Source organism: Taudactylus pleione, unplaced genomic scaffold (genome assembly GCF_031769625.1).
Source record: "Taudactylus pleione unplaced genomic scaffold, aTauple2 ptg000129l, whole genome shotgun sequence".
Lineage (NCBI taxonomy): Eukaryota > Metazoa > Chordata > Amphibia > Anura > Myobatrachidae > Taudactylus > Taudactylus pleione.
The window spans coordinates 17,760,436-17,775,893 of NW_028284531.1; the positions used below are offsets into that span (position 1 = coordinate 17,760,436).

At 42.6% G+C, this 15,458-nt stretch overlaps 1 protein-coding gene across 5 annotated transcripts in view; it reads left to right on the forward strand.

The window, feature by feature from the left end:
• MAN2A2 (mannosidase alpha class 2A member 2) overlaps nt 1–15,458 on the forward strand; it is a 109,704-nt gene that overhangs the window by 32,384 nt on the left and 61,862 nt on the right. For all 5 annotated transcript variants that reach the window (XM_088472907.1, XM_088472905.1, XM_088472903.1 and 2 more), the window contains 3 exons: nt 4,000–4,154; nt 8,295–8,552; nt 12,562–12,706. In XM_088472907.1, coding sequence (XP_088329033.1) covers nt 4,023–4,154; nt 8,295–8,552; nt 12,562–12,706 — 535 coding nt within the window. In that variant the 5' untranslated portion in view covers nt 4,000–4,022. The remainder of the gene's footprint in view (nt 1–3,999; nt 4,155–8,294; nt 8,553–12,561; nt 12,707–15,458) is intronic.

The following is a 15,458-nucleotide window of genomic DNA, read 5'->3' on the forward strand; positions in this document are numbered from 1 at the left end:
TTCTTTAGTTGATAAAAAGAAGTTGAAATAGTCTGCCTCATTTTCTTGATCTTTATTCCTGCTTTTAATTACTTTTTAATTTGCCTGGTCTTATGCTAAGACTGTTAAGTTGATCTGTAATTTTTACACCACAGCTGCGCGTATTAGTTTACACCACCCTTACCTGCTGTAGTATGTGTTTTCTGTCACAGAGCCCGGACTGCGGCTAAAAATATCCCCTGCTCCCAGCCTATCATTAACATGGGATTAAATAAAGTAGGGCACACGCAATGTTTGAACTGCCTACAAGGCTGAGAGGGGTTTCTGCTTCGCTTATAAATTTGTGTGTTTAAAGAAAGGAAAAAAAATAGGAGCTCATTTTGAAATAGTTAAGCAAATGCAGCCAATAGTCAGGGCATTTATTTATTTTCAAGAGTCACAAAAGAATTAAGCAAATAAATTAGATTTTGCTCACTGTGAACAATAATTACTCAATTGGTGAGAAAAGAAAATCCCCAAATAATCATTAAAATGCTGTTGTAAATTGAAAGGATAAATCTGGCTGGCACAGGCTGAGCCAATACATGTGAAATAAGCTTATCTGTTACACCCATATATTTTATTAAAACCATAAATTTGTTCTATTCATGTTGTATCTCTTTATGCTTTTTAGATGTTATTTTAGCAAGAATGGCTCTAAATTATCTATCACTCCTTTAGGGAGACATTAACTCCCCCTCTCCCCCTCTTATAAAGAAGTCAGTGTTCTTTTGTAAATAGTCATGTGTTATTTAAACCAGATGATATTGAGACATTTTAAATAAATTAAAAAGTATATTCTCTTTAAACCACAAATCAGTAGAACTGATAATTTGCATAAACCTAGTCTGCAAATTCTAGAATCCCAAGAAATTCCTCACACTTTAGTGTAAAGAAATTCTCATACGTTCCTGTGTTCTACCTGCTATACTGTAGGGACATAGTTTCAAGCTACCACGTACGTGTTACAAAGTAGATCGGTGAGCTCACAACTGTGTTTCTTGGTAATTTTTCCATAATTTGGAGTACCGGACCTAAAACATATATTCGTTTTATTTGCCCTTGGTATTCCCCTCCTTGTTAAACTGTTTAGCAGGGCTCCTCGTTTGGAATGTATATGAAATTTTTTTTTCCCGCAATCTAAAAATTCCCCAATACACCAATCTGTGCCCATACGTTACAGATGATTTTCAGTGATTTCCAGATCATTTTCAGGAAAGACAGATCTCACAATCTTGAAAGGCTCATGATTTTTACTTAATAGTATTGGACAGCAAATGGGTTGATCATTAACATACACCAGCAATCTATAGCCCTGATTGGTTGGTGAAATCCAACTTGTTGGACAACCTGATTTGGCGATTGCTATAATGATGTGAAAATCACTGAAAATCATCTGTAACGTATGGGCACAGATTGGTGTATTGGGGAATTTTTAGATTGCGGGGATCAAAAAAAATCACAGGATCTGTGAATCGTTCTTTTACGTTTGCTGATGTATGGGCCCCTTTATTTTATTCCCAAATCTAAATCAGGCCCACTGTTTGTTAAAAAATTCATGTGCACCAAGCATTTTCTTATACATTCCAAACGAGGAGCCCTGCTAAACAGTTTAGCAAGGAGGGGAATACCAAGGGCAGATAAAACGATCGCAATCGTCAATCGTGGAAGCATATACTGTACATTAGAGATTTATTGGACAATCATCGCCAAATTGACACAATCCATCGCAGATGAATGGGGGTCTTTAGTTAACAACCAGCAGTTGTTAACATTGATGGTATGTTCACACACAGATGGCCATACCTACTCTATTACTCACCGGGCCAGTCGGATGTGGGGACAGGGTTTTCTTGGGTTGTGTGGTGGAGGAAAAGAGCTAAGCTCTGTGTTCCAGCCCCAGGGGGAGAGGAAAAAAAAAACTTTGCGGGTCTCTGTGTCATGAATGATGGATAATCATCGAGATCCATCGATGGCAAACCATTGATTATTGGCGACTAACAACCTAGGGTTATTAATCATCGATGGTCAATGGTCATCCCTAGTAGGGGACTATAGATTGTAAACTTCACTGGTACTGATGTGAATGGCCAATTATTCTCTGGAAAGCGTTGCGGAATGTGCATGTGCTATATTAATAACTGTGTATGTATATAATATATATATATATATATTCTCAAATGTCCTGACTAACCGACTCATCAACGCATGGCCCAAAGCCATGGACCTAGAAACATGAAAATCAGGGAGTATATGCCTTACATGACGCAGGTACCCACTAAGAAGGGATTTTTCAATATTCTACTCCTAAGGGAATGAAAAGGGCTAAAATGTTTCCCTGTGCAGTGTCCTGTCTAACTGTCTCATGGTGGCTGTAGCACAGTTGAATATTCAAACAGCAACTGTCATCCCAAATGCTACCAAACATCACTGCCAGTTGGTGTGGCTCCCCTATTTGAATAGTGAGGGAAGGAAATGTGTTACTACATAGGAGAGATTGGAAAATGTGAGAGAGGACTGTTACTATAGAGGTGAGGGAGGGGAATGTGTTACTACACAGATGAGAGGGGAATGTGTTACTATAGGGATGAGGGAAGGAAATGTGTTACTGCACAGGTATAAGAGGGAAATGTGTTACTACACAGGTATAGGAGAGGAATGTGTTACTACACAGGTATAGGAGGGGAATGTGTTACTACACAGGTGAGAGGAAAATGTGTTACAAAAGCAGTGAGAGAGGAATGTGTTACTACAGAGGTGAGGGAGGGGAATGTGTTACTACACAGATGAGTGAGGGGAATGTCAAATGTGTTAAAGGAGTGAGGGAAGGGAATGTGTTGCAACTCGGGCGAAGGAGGGAAATGTGTTAGTACAGGGGTGAGCGGGGTAATGTGATACTACAGAGGTGAGGGAGGGGAATAAGTTACTACAGGTGTGAGGGTAATGTGTTACTACAAGTGTGAGGGAGGGATTGTATTTCTACACAGGTGAGGAAGGGGAATGTCGAATGTGCTACAACACGGGTCGAGGGATGGAAATGTGTTACTGCAGAGGTGAGGGAGTGGAGCGTGTTAGCACACAGGTGAGGGAGGGTAATGTCTTACAATAGCAGTGAAGGAGGGGATGCATAACTATAGAAGTGAAGGAGTAATGTGTTACTGGAGAGGTGAGATGGAAATGGAAACAGTAAAAATCTAAGGTTTACTCTGGTGAAACCAGGTACATCAGCTTGTAAATAATAAAGATGCAGAAAGGGTTATCTGTACAGCATGCAGGTATGCTTCAGTGGAAGCTCTACTTTATAAATAAGGCTTATTTCCACTTAATGCTTTTAAAGTAGTCCTGTCACCTTCCACATAGGAGGGAATTCATTTGTTGTTTTGGCGCCCGACAGCAGCTATATAATTGGTGGCTGATCGGGCACGACTGCATGATTTCTGCTCACCACCTCCTGAGGTGGATGCAGAAATCTGCAAAAAGTCGGCTGTTTGGGCCCCCAAACTGTACGTGGCTAAAACCTGTGCATTTAGGCGCGACAATCAGCAAAACAATTGAATTTCTCAGTCGGGCGCCCATTGCTTATCACTGCCCAAGAACCAGTTGAAGTCCCCCTCATTGTTCAGTAACGCAGTTGTGTTTGTGACACTTGTATAAAGGCTTGTAGGTTCATTTTTAATATTTAGCCTTAGGATTGTGATTGTATGTACTTTATGTTGTTGCACTCCAGCCATGGTAGCCACCCGCAGCAACAGCAAAAATGTTACAAGCCTATTCCTGAATACCAATGTCACAGTAATGTGAATCCTGGTAAGATCAGCTAAAGATATTCATGTAACGTGGGAAACGGCTGAGGTCTTGCCCAGTGGCCTAGACATTGTTTTTTCAGTCATTCGCCATAACAAGGTTTCAGTATTGGGAGAGGTATTAAGAGTGTTGTTAAGACGCTTGTTCAGGATGTGTTTTTGGTGTGATCTGTTTCAGGTCTGTTCCTGCAGCTCCCAGGGATGAAACTGAAGAAGCAGGTGACTGTGTGTGGAGCGGCCATCTTTTGTGTGGCCGTCTTCTCTTTGTATCTTATGCTAGACAAAGTGCAACACGACCCTCCCAGAAGACAGAACGGAGGCAACTTTCCCAGGGTATGAAGTGATGTTGATCATTGTTTGACTATTAAATGTTAACACATAAGTGCATGAAGGCCCATTAGCAAAGGAGTGAAGGTCATTTGCTTATTATAGGGGGTTGGATCTTGTTTCAGTATCTCCTAATAGGGCTCTCCTTTATTACTGCTTATGTTATACAGCTGTATAATACATATACTGCAGCATAGTAATGCAGCCCTGCTCTGTAGCATTGTCTCTGGAAGATACTAGGCAGACTTTGGAATGATGCATTTATGACCTTCAGTCCTTCCACTTAAAAGACACAGTCTAATCTCCATATTTCATTTTTACAGAGCTGTGGCACATATTCTGTTGTGATGTATTCTCTACACTTACATAATGTCTCTCTTCCCATATACTTCAGCATGACCTCTTTTCTTCTGGAGAACAGAAGGAACATGTTACACCATCAGGCCTGATTCCAGAATTTTTAAAGGGGAAAAACACACTTTTTGTATTGGGCATTAGTATGACCTATATTACAGATGAGCAACTATACTTCACGGGCCGCATGGTTGGCCCTTTAACTTTCCAAGTGGCCTCATGTTACCCTTTATCTCTGTAATAAATTAGAGCCATACATTTAATCAAATAACATAGCAGACATTTTAAACAAATGTTACAAGCTATAACAAACATCTGACAATAAAGCAGGAAGGAGCTGGGGGCCGCAGATGAAGGTTTGGAGGGTCATCTGTTGCCCATCGCTGACCTAATTAATAAGAATATAATTTGCATATTATTTCTGTTAATGTTTCTGATAAAAAAAGAAAGAAACAAAAAGGGTTATAGGCCTGAATCAGCAACGACCGCAACTGCTAAAGCGTACGCAGATGGTCGATTGTTGCGTACTGCGCATGCGAATGCCTCACTGCGATCCGCACTGCATTGAGTACGCAGACCCATCGCAGAGTGATTGACAGGAAGTATCATTTGGGAGTGGTCGGAGAAACGCAGGTGTGTCAGTGCGTTTGAACGGCGTTGCAGGGGCGTGCATAAATTAGCCGCTGCGGTGGCTTACGCAGCTTGAGCTCTCACTGTGTGCAGGAAAGTTAGCAATGTAGTGGTAGGGTCAGCTGCCTTAAATGTGCGAGTGGCTCCAATATACTTCGATGTTACCAATGTTATGGCTGGATTGCAGGGTATTATGGATGTGTGAGAGGGGAAGTGGGTGTCTGCATATTGTCCGTGCGAGCGCTTTGCGATTGCAATTATTAGTATACTTTAGCAGCAGAACTGCGTGTGTGATCACATCAGCGACTCTTGCTGAATCAGGCCCTATGTCCACACAGACAGTAGTGTAGAGACCTTCCTTCCCCAATACTTGGTGTATCACATATGTATGCACATAAATACACAAGGGGAGGTGCACCCTGGAACAATTAAATACATGTAAGAACAAAAGAAAAAGGTGTTCCAACGTGGGGCAGTCTCGGACTGATTGTATCTGATAACTGTACATACACATACACTTCCGACCCAATCAGGTATCGATTATGTGTATCACAGTTATTAGATACAACCAGTCTGGGAGTGCCCCACGTTGGAACACCTTTTTCTTTTGCTCTTACAAAAAAGAAACAAAACAATATATATTTTAGTCATTTTAGCCTGTTTGTGAGCTAAAGAGTTCTGCTGACATGTATTAATTAAGTTTGAAAGATAGTCAGGTCTCTCACAGGGGATGCAATCGGGAAGCCGGCTGACATTATACCGACAGCTGCCTCCCCGGCTGTCATATCCCGGCGATGGTGAAATGACCGGCGTCTAAATGTAGAAGCCGCTCATTTCACTGATGCCGGGCGCCGCGAGCGGACAGCCGTGGGGGGGATGGTTAGGTTTAGGGCTCCCGGGGGGGACTTAGGGTTAGGCACCCCCCCGGGAGGTTAGGGTTAGGCTAGGGGGAGGGTTAGGGTTAGGCACCCCCGGGGGGAGGTTAGGGTTAGTCATCCCCCGGGGGACTTAGGTTTAGGCAGCGGGGAAGGGGGGGTTAGGTTTAGGCACTGGAGGGGGAAGGTTAGGGTTAGGCACCCCTAAGGGAGGGTTAGGGGGGAAGGTTAGGTTAGTTCATACTTACCTGGGGACGATCGGGATTTCCACCGCTGTCGGGCTGCCATGCGGCCGGCGGTATTGCATACTGATTCCTCTCACAAGCTCCCTACATATCACATTCACAATAAAACTTGCACCACAGCCAAGACTACTTTGTTTTTTTGTTGTACATTGCTGCACCAATGATGCAGCTCGGCAACACCGGTAACCCTAGCTCTGCAGAGATACTGATCATTTTAAAACAATGTTTGTAATTCATCTTCTTACCAGTCAAAAGTTTATGAATTTAAACAATATATGAGTGAAATCTCCTTTACGAATTAGCATAGAGTAGTGCTGAAGTTCAGAACAGTAAATACAGTATGTGACTTTTTATAATGCACTATATTGTTTTTGTCAAAGAGAAAATGTATTTAAAGTGTGTTCTAAAATGTCTGTTTTAAATATCACTAGATAGAAAATAAATATGCCCGCAGTCGGTTTTGCCATATTGTACATGATACCAGGTGCGTGACAGTGATAATGCCATATAAGTATACACAACATAGAGACTTATGTTTTTGGCGCTAACAATAATATACTGCAAAACATTTCAGCTTGCAGCGTTATGGGGTCCAGTGAGGACGGACAGCAAGCAAATCCCATTTTTATTTGTTAGATGCACCCTGATTATAGTATATTATTGTTAGCGCCTTTAAGAAAAGTCTTCCTGTTTTGTAGACATTATGGGCCTGATTCAGAGATGGACATAAATTCCGTACGGACTGTGATTCCCTACGCAGTTACTGTGCGAAAATATGCCAATGTCGCAGCCACCTGGATTTGTACTGAGATGCCCACAAGCATCTTCGCAAATCTAAGCAACTGCATTAAAAGACGCAGATCAGACGATAATCAGCCTTCTGAGAAACCCTATGGTCACGCAGAATGGCCATGGGAACTGAGACACCAGAGCCATTTTTACTGCGTTCGTCGGGATCACCGTCGCACACAGTAACGGCTGTGACGTGCCTGTGTTTCAGTTGCCACCTTCCCGTTGCTGCCCACAAACGCTCGCTGCCTGTCAATCACTCCTCACTGCGAGCGACATCGGTAATAAAACTTGATGCATGCGCAGTGCAGCTCAGGTGCCTACGCAGACCACTATTAATCGCTCAACTGCGTAAAGATCGGCATTGCGCCCGTCTCTGAATCAGGCTCTGTGTTGTAAATTACTTATAGTTTCTGAGACTTTGTAATCTTCAGCCTGTCCCAGTGCTGGTCCTATCTATATGCTAATCCACTAAGGTCTGTCCAGTCTCAAACATGCATCCCTCCAACGGCTCCCAGTGCCAGAGCAACAGGACAGACCCTAGCTGGAGAGGATGGAGGAGCCGCTGGGAACAGGTAAGTATACAGCCGCAGGACTGCCCGGGGAGCAGAGTGGTAGGTGGAGCGGGAAGGGGGCCTATGTAACCTGGATCCGATATACTAGTTCATTTATAGCCCCATAATACTCCCATGATGGCAATAGATGTAATCTCGTCAGATCCTAATGATTGATATTCTTCTCTTCTTAAGGCAGATGTTTATTTCCTATTAATATTCTTTTAATTTCTAATACCTGTATATGATGAAAGTGCAGGCAAAGATTACTAATACATGTTCTGTATTTTCATTTTGGTTGAAAACATTTAAAATCTGTATTTTTAATTAACATTTTAATTACAATATCTTCTCTGCTGCGCTAAGGGTTAATATTATTATTTCAACAAAATTATTAGTAGGGTTGGGAGGGAATGTACCAGGTACAGTATAGATTAATCTGTAACTCACAAGTAGACTAGAAAATTGTGCATATAGGGTTAATAAAAAGACAAGCTGTGCATTGGAGAATGAACAGACATCATCCTGCTGAGGTGTTACATAACATAAGATATGTTGTATTAGTATAGTGGCTGAGGTTAATAAAGGACGTAGTTTTGGGACAGGAGGTGTGTAACTGGTTAATCTTTCCCTATTTCATGGCTTGTCTCCTATGAGCAATGTGACATTTTCAAAAACATTTAATTTCTTTCCACATAGAGCCAGATTTCTGTCCTGCAGAATCGGATTGAGCAACTCGAGCAGCTCTTGGAGGAGAACCATGAAATCATCAGCCACATTAAGGACTCTGTCCTTGAGTTGACAGCAAACGCAGACGGGCAGCCAATCCTAATTCCGTATCACACCTCTAATGGAACCTGGGTCATTCCACCAGACCCACGGCCCAGCTTCTATTCCATATCCCCCCAGGACTGCCAGTTTGCTTTGGCAAATAAAGGGCAGAAGATAGATTTGCAGGTAAAAAAAATTTTTGTGTTCTCCTATTCCATAAACACTATCACAATAAATGATCATCATTTAATATCTCTTGCTATTAGAAACATACATTTACATTTTTTAGTTGTAAGGTAGCAAAAATTGCATCTGTTCAAGGTCTGGCAAGAAGTATGTTTTGGTGTTGAACTCGTCTGATTAGATAAAGTTAAGCCAATTTATTTAATATTGTAGATAAAAAAATATAATATATATACACTGTATATTCAACAGTCAACCTGGAGAGTGCACATAATTCTCGACATTGACCTTTTATATAAATCCTTGAGGCACATAAGAAATAAAGTAGGACCCCTGTGTGCAAGCCTTTACGGTAGGCCTGTTTCATGTCTTGTAATCACTCCCTATCAATAAAAGACCAGTAACCAGGCTAGCGTGCGCTCCAGGTAAGATTGACGTAAGGACAGGTTCAGCTACATACTGGCTGAGGGGATGTAGTAAGCATCCTGGCTTGCGGGATGCTGACGGTCAAAATATCAACGCCGGCATCCCCGACAGCGCCGGCTCCAGTGTCCCAACCGCCATCATAGGGTTAATCACTAGGGGGAGGGTTAGGGTTAGGCACTAAGGGGGGAGGTTTACTGTGCGGGGAGGTTAGCTTTAGGCACCGGAGAGGGAGGGTTATGGGTAGGGGTAAAGGTTAGTGTTAGGGAGCTGTCTGTATTCTGACCGGCGGCATCCCGATCGCCGGGATCCCATACCCAACCCCTGGCTGAGGATGTACTTAATCAGGATACAATAACAAGTTCAGGAGCAAGCAATGCTTTAAACTAATCCAATTAAAAAGCTCTGGCCAGGCAGATAACCGGTATGGATGCTGCACACCCAAGCAATATATATACACATCTCACTGGCTTAATATAGCCCTAATCTAATATATCTAATATATGTGCATCGGGAATGGGTAGGCAGGGGAGGCAGAGCCGTATCATACTCCCTTTCATGCTCCAGAGTTCTGATATAAAAACTGTATTATACAGTCAGGTGCATAAATATTGGGACATTGACAGAATTTTCATATTTTGGCCTCTATTCACCACCACAATGGCTTTGAAATGAAACAAACAAGATGTGGTTTAACTGCAGACTTTCAATTTAATTTGAGGGTAATTACATCCAAATCAGGTGAACGGTGTAGGAATTACAACGGTTTCTATATGTGCCTCCCACTTTTTAAGGGCCCAAAAGTAATGGGACTATCAACTCAAAAGCTCTTTCATGGACAGGTGTGGGCTATTCCCTCGTTATTTAATTAGCAATTAAGCAGGTAAAAGGTCTGGAGTTGATTCTAGGTGTGACATTTGCATTTGGAATCAGTTGCTGTCGACTCTCAATATGAGATCCAAAGAGCTGTCACTATCAGTGAAGCAAGCCATCATTAGGCTGAAAAATGAAAACAAACCCATCAGAGAGATAGCAAAAACATTAGGTGTGGCCAAATCAACTGTTTGGAACATTCTTAAAAAGAAAGAACGCATCGGAGAGCTCAGCAACACCAAAAAACCCGGAAGACCACGAAAAACAACTGTGGTGGATGACAGAAGAATTATTTCCCTGGTGAAGAAAAACCCCTTCACAACAGTTGGCCAAATCAAGAACACTCTCAAGGAGGTAGGTGTGTATGTGTCAAAGTCAACAATCAAGAGAAGACTTCACAAGAGTGAATATAGAGGGTTCACCACAAGATGTAAACCACTGGTGAGCCTCAAAAACAGGAAGACCAGATTGGAGTTTGCCAAACAACATCTAAAAAAGCCATTACAGTTCTGGAACAACATCCTATGAACAGATGAGACAAAGATCAACTTGTACCAGAGTGATGGGAAGAGAAGAGTATGGAGAAGGAAAGGAACTGCTCATGAACCAAAACATACCACCTCATCAGTGAAGTATGGTGGTGGTAATGTCATGGCGTGGGCATGTATGACTGCCAATGGAACTGGTTCCCTTGTATTTATTGATGATGTGACTGCTGACAAAAGCAGCAGAATGAATTCTGAAGTGTTTCGGGCAATATTATATGCTCATATTCAGTCAAATGCTTCAGAACTCATTGGACGGCGCTTCACAGTGCAGATGGACAGTGACCTGAAGCATACTGCAAAAGCAACCAAAGAGTTTTTTAAGGCTAAAAAGTGGAATGTTATGCAATGGCCAAGTCAATCCCCTGACCTGAATCCGATTGAGCATGCATTTCACTTGATGAAGACAAAACTGAAGGGAAAATGCCCCAAGAACAAGCAGGAACTGAAGACATTTGCAGTAGAGGCCTGGCAGAGCATCACCAGGGATGAAACCCAGCGTCTGGTGATGTCTATGCGTTCCAGACTTCAGGCTGTAATTGCCTGCAAAGGATTTGCAACAAAGTATTAAAAAGTGAAAGTTAGATTTAGGATTGTTTAGTTTGTCCCATTACTTTTGGCCCCTTAAAAAGTGGGAGGCACATATAGAAACCGTTGTAATTCCTACACCGTTCACCTGATTTGGATGTAATTACCCTCAAATGAAATCTGAAAGTCTGCAGTTAAATCACATCTTGTTTGTTTCATTTCAAAGCCATTGTGGTGGTGAATAGAGGCCAAAATATGAGAATTCTGTCAATGTCCTAATATTTATGCACCTGACTGTACATGTGTGCCTCCCCAGCCATTGACCTCACCTCACGTTACTGATGTGCATAGGACTTCTCAATAGCAATCACACCCACGTTGTCCCATGTAAGTACAGTAGGACTCTCCTCTGTGAATATGTCAAACACTAGGAGATGTACTGGCCTCGGTGCACCTGTGATGGCGCAGCCTGACTGCACCTAAACAGGTACTGCTGCTTGATCTGAGGTGTTTTCCCAGTAAATAGTCAGGTAATTCCCTTTCTGACCATTCTGCCCCTCCGTTGTCTACGAACTTTTTTACTTTTCTTACATTGAAAGAGCAAGTGAAGCTTATATTTGACATTATTTCAGACTTCATCATATATATTGCATATTACTGAGTTGTGTAATATACATGAAATAACTAAGGGGTTTGTACATAATTAAATAAGTTCAGCATTTGCTGTGTTAGTCTGACAACTTGACAGACTTGCTATGCAGAAATAAACTGTGTGGATTGGAGAATTCCTAAACATGGTCCGTGCCAGTGATGCCTACATAACTGCATTCTGAACTTTGTAACCAGTATCAGATCCTATTAGAACACTGTTGTTTACCACTTGTCTGTTAAGGTGGAGTCAGACTAATCCTCTTCATATAGTTCAAAACTGCAAAGAGTGAATCCAACTCGGCATGCAGGTGCAGGAGGACCAGTGAAAAGACTCAGGTCCTGACTCTAATGCACTGCTGAACGCAGATTCCCGATGTTTGGGAATCTGTGCAGGCGCCAGACCCCGTTCTGCGCATGTGCAGAACGGGTCTGTGAGTACGCTTGCAAACTGGCAGCAGACTATCAGTGATTGACAGTCTTCTGCCATTTGGGAGTGGGCAGGGGGCGGCGACAGCCTCCGTTACCCGAAACGGAGGCGTGTCACCGCCGTTGGGGGGGGAAGGAAGAGGCCAGGATCTCAGTCGTGTGACAGATTTCCTGGCCTCTTCCTGTAAACTACGGCAGTTGGCCGATGGTACGCAGATTAACCGATGCTGCATTGAACAACACAGCTCAGATAAGTAATGCACAGGAGGCCTGATGCCTCCTGCTGCTTTACCATGTCTGCAAGGATCGCAATTGCAAAGCTGCCTTAGTGCATACATCATATATCTATAGCCTGCGTGCAGCTTTGCAATTACCATCCTTACAGAATCAGGCCCTCAGTCATGAACAGTGTGACTTCTCATTGGTCATTTGGCTCACACACCTATTTTGTAGCAATTTTAAAATGGTATATCAGATTGTTCCTCCCCTTTAGAGGTAATGCAGCTTTAACACATTTTAAATGCTTGTCCTTGTCACAGTGATGCAGGGTGTGCTCTGTTTTGCAGATGCTGGATATTTACACACAGTTGCCTTTTGATAATGTGGATGGAGGGGTTTGGAAACAAGGGTTTGACATCACATATGACGTTGCGGAATGGGAGAAAGACCCACTACAAGTGTTTGTAGTACCACATTCACACAATGACCCGGGTAAGTGAACCAGTCAGCTTGCCTCCTCATTTTTTAATCATTATATTTAATCTCAGGGTATTTAATACCTTAATGAACTGGCCGAAAGTCACTTTAGCTATGAATCATTGAAACTAAAAATACCCTTCAAAGCAGAACTATACTTGCCAGTAAGAAGAAGCAGTAACTCCCCTCCCTTTCCCACAGAGGGAACTCTGGGCCTGATTCAGAGCCACTCATAAGCGTTCGCTCCGAGCGATGTTCGCACAACTGCGCATGTGTATGGGTTGTAATACGCATGCGCGAACCAGTCATTGTGATTGGAAATTGTGTGCTCGCAAAATAGCGAATGCCTGCTAATTTGAGTGACAGGACGAGGCGTTTGTGAGTGGTAACAGGGGAAGGTGCTTGAAAACGGGGAGTGGAGATCCCAACGCAGGCGTGCCAAACGGTCAAAACGGGCGTTTTAAGGGTGTGCATAATTAACAAAGCAGCGTCATCTACCACGTCACTTGGTTGTCTTTTAGCCTGAACTGCTCGCATGATTGCGGTAGGAAAATCCTACCACAAGCACTGCGAGCAGTTCAGACACCTTTCAATGTACTCGATTAATCTAATAAATACCGGAGATGACGTAGGATGCGAGCGGCCAAGGGGCGGTTTTTAAAAAATAGCGAGCGCATGTTTTGTTCGCTCATTCAGACATAGAGGCGTCAACAGACCGCAAAGAGCGAGCGCTCAATTTAAATATCCGGCCCCTTTTTCTGAACGAGCGAGCGCAAATAGCGTCCGGCTCTGAATCAGGCCCTCTGTCCTCTATAATATCCCACTCTAGCAGCTAGACTTTCCTGCAGTAGGAGGAGGAAGAGATTAGAGTGTCAGCCCTTTTGACACTTCCATACACTCCCAGTCTTAAGAGCCTGCTGAATACACAGGACATGGGTGCTACATCCAGGTGTAGTATGATTGATCAACAGTTCTCATGTCGACAAGCATCAGGTCGACACAAGAATGTCGACGTGGTCAAACAGTCGACGTGGTTAGCATGTCTACTGTGACCATGTCGACATTCATCCTGTCTACACTGATAATATGTTGACATGATGAACTGTCGACAAAATGTCCCTCGGTTACAGTGGCATGTTACCATCTCCTGGCGGCAGCAGTGGCACCAGCATCGTCTACTGGGTCTTGGCAGTCGTGTGGAGTAGTTCTGCAACGCCAGCTGTGTTTCGGTGAGTATTCTGTGCCTAATCGTAATCCCTCCGCCTATCTCTCCCAATAGTGCCTTTGTCTGTTTCGTGCTGAGTATTAAGGAAGATGGCTGCTGAGTTTGTGGTGTACTGTTTTTTATTGTATACCTCACACTCTAAGGAAGGTCTGGCTGCAAAAGAGAAAAAACGGCAAATAGCTGAAAATGAGCGTTTCTGGTTTAAGGGTAAACATATTGCTAATTTTTGATGTGCTGGTACAGTGTACCTGTCACCTCACATGGTACTGCAGATGCAGCTATTTTGTGGGCTGAATTCAAGTTTGTGACTAATGGGTGTATTAGTTATAGTGTACTAAACTTAGGAGAGAGAGAAAGTGGATGGAGATAAAGTACCAACCAATCAGCTCATAACTGTCATTTTTCAAACACAGCCTGTAAAGTGACAGTTAGGAGCTGATTGGTTGGTACTTTTTCTCTGTCCACTTTATCTCTCCAAGGCTTAGTACATAGACCCCTTTGGTACACTAGAAATAATAAAATGTTAATTCACAATGATTTATCCTCTGAAACTGAAAATGTGACAATGCTGAACTCTGGTATAATGGAGTTTGAAGATTATATTTTATCTTCTTTGTATGCTTATATCCTGACCTTATCTAAGCCGTCAGATGAAATGTTAGCTCTGACAGGATCACTAGGGTGTGAAAATGTACATTTATATCTGAATCAAATGCCATCAAGAATGTTATTCCACAAATAGAGAAGTCATATGATAGGATTTTTCCCATCATAGACACTCGTACATAGGTTGATTTATTTAGTAATTCCACAATATAGGTCCTCTTTGTTTTTAGTTCTAGGAGGAACATGTTGGCATCTGCAGAATGTCAACATGTTTACTGTGTCGACGTGTAAAATGTCAACATTCTGCACTGGACAGCAGCAGAGGGTTATGGTTAGGCTATGGGAGGGGAAGGTTAGGATTAGGCACTAGGGGGAAGGTTAGGGTTAGGCACTAGGGGTGGGGGGGGGAGTTGGGTTTAGGATTAGCTATACTCTCCACCAGAAGTAGCACAGGTTCAGCTGGAAGTCAACAGGACTTCATCGTCTGTCCCGGAAGACACCACTGGAGCCGCCGAACCAGGTAAGTAACCACTAGATCACCAGGGACTTTTTGTTGACCGTCTTATCATGTAGACGTTTCGTCAGTGCCAACATGCTGCATATCGACATTATAACACAATATACCACATCCAATGTGAGAGGCATAGGGTACCTCTAGATCCCTTTGCTCCTTCTGATCTTGGTAAAATTAAAATTCTAAAATACATTGTTAACATATAGTTTGTAGAAATCATTTGAAACTTCTTTTTTGAGTATTACAAAGATCTTTTCCATTAATTCTGTCCTTATCGAATATCATAACATCACTAATTGCTGCCATATTTTCTTGAAAGTCTATGCCACATCTCAAGGTTCAAAATATGTGTTACTCTGCTTTTAATTTGCACTAAAGTAGTAGTAACGGGATGACACAAAAAAGCATGTGCACTGTGCTTT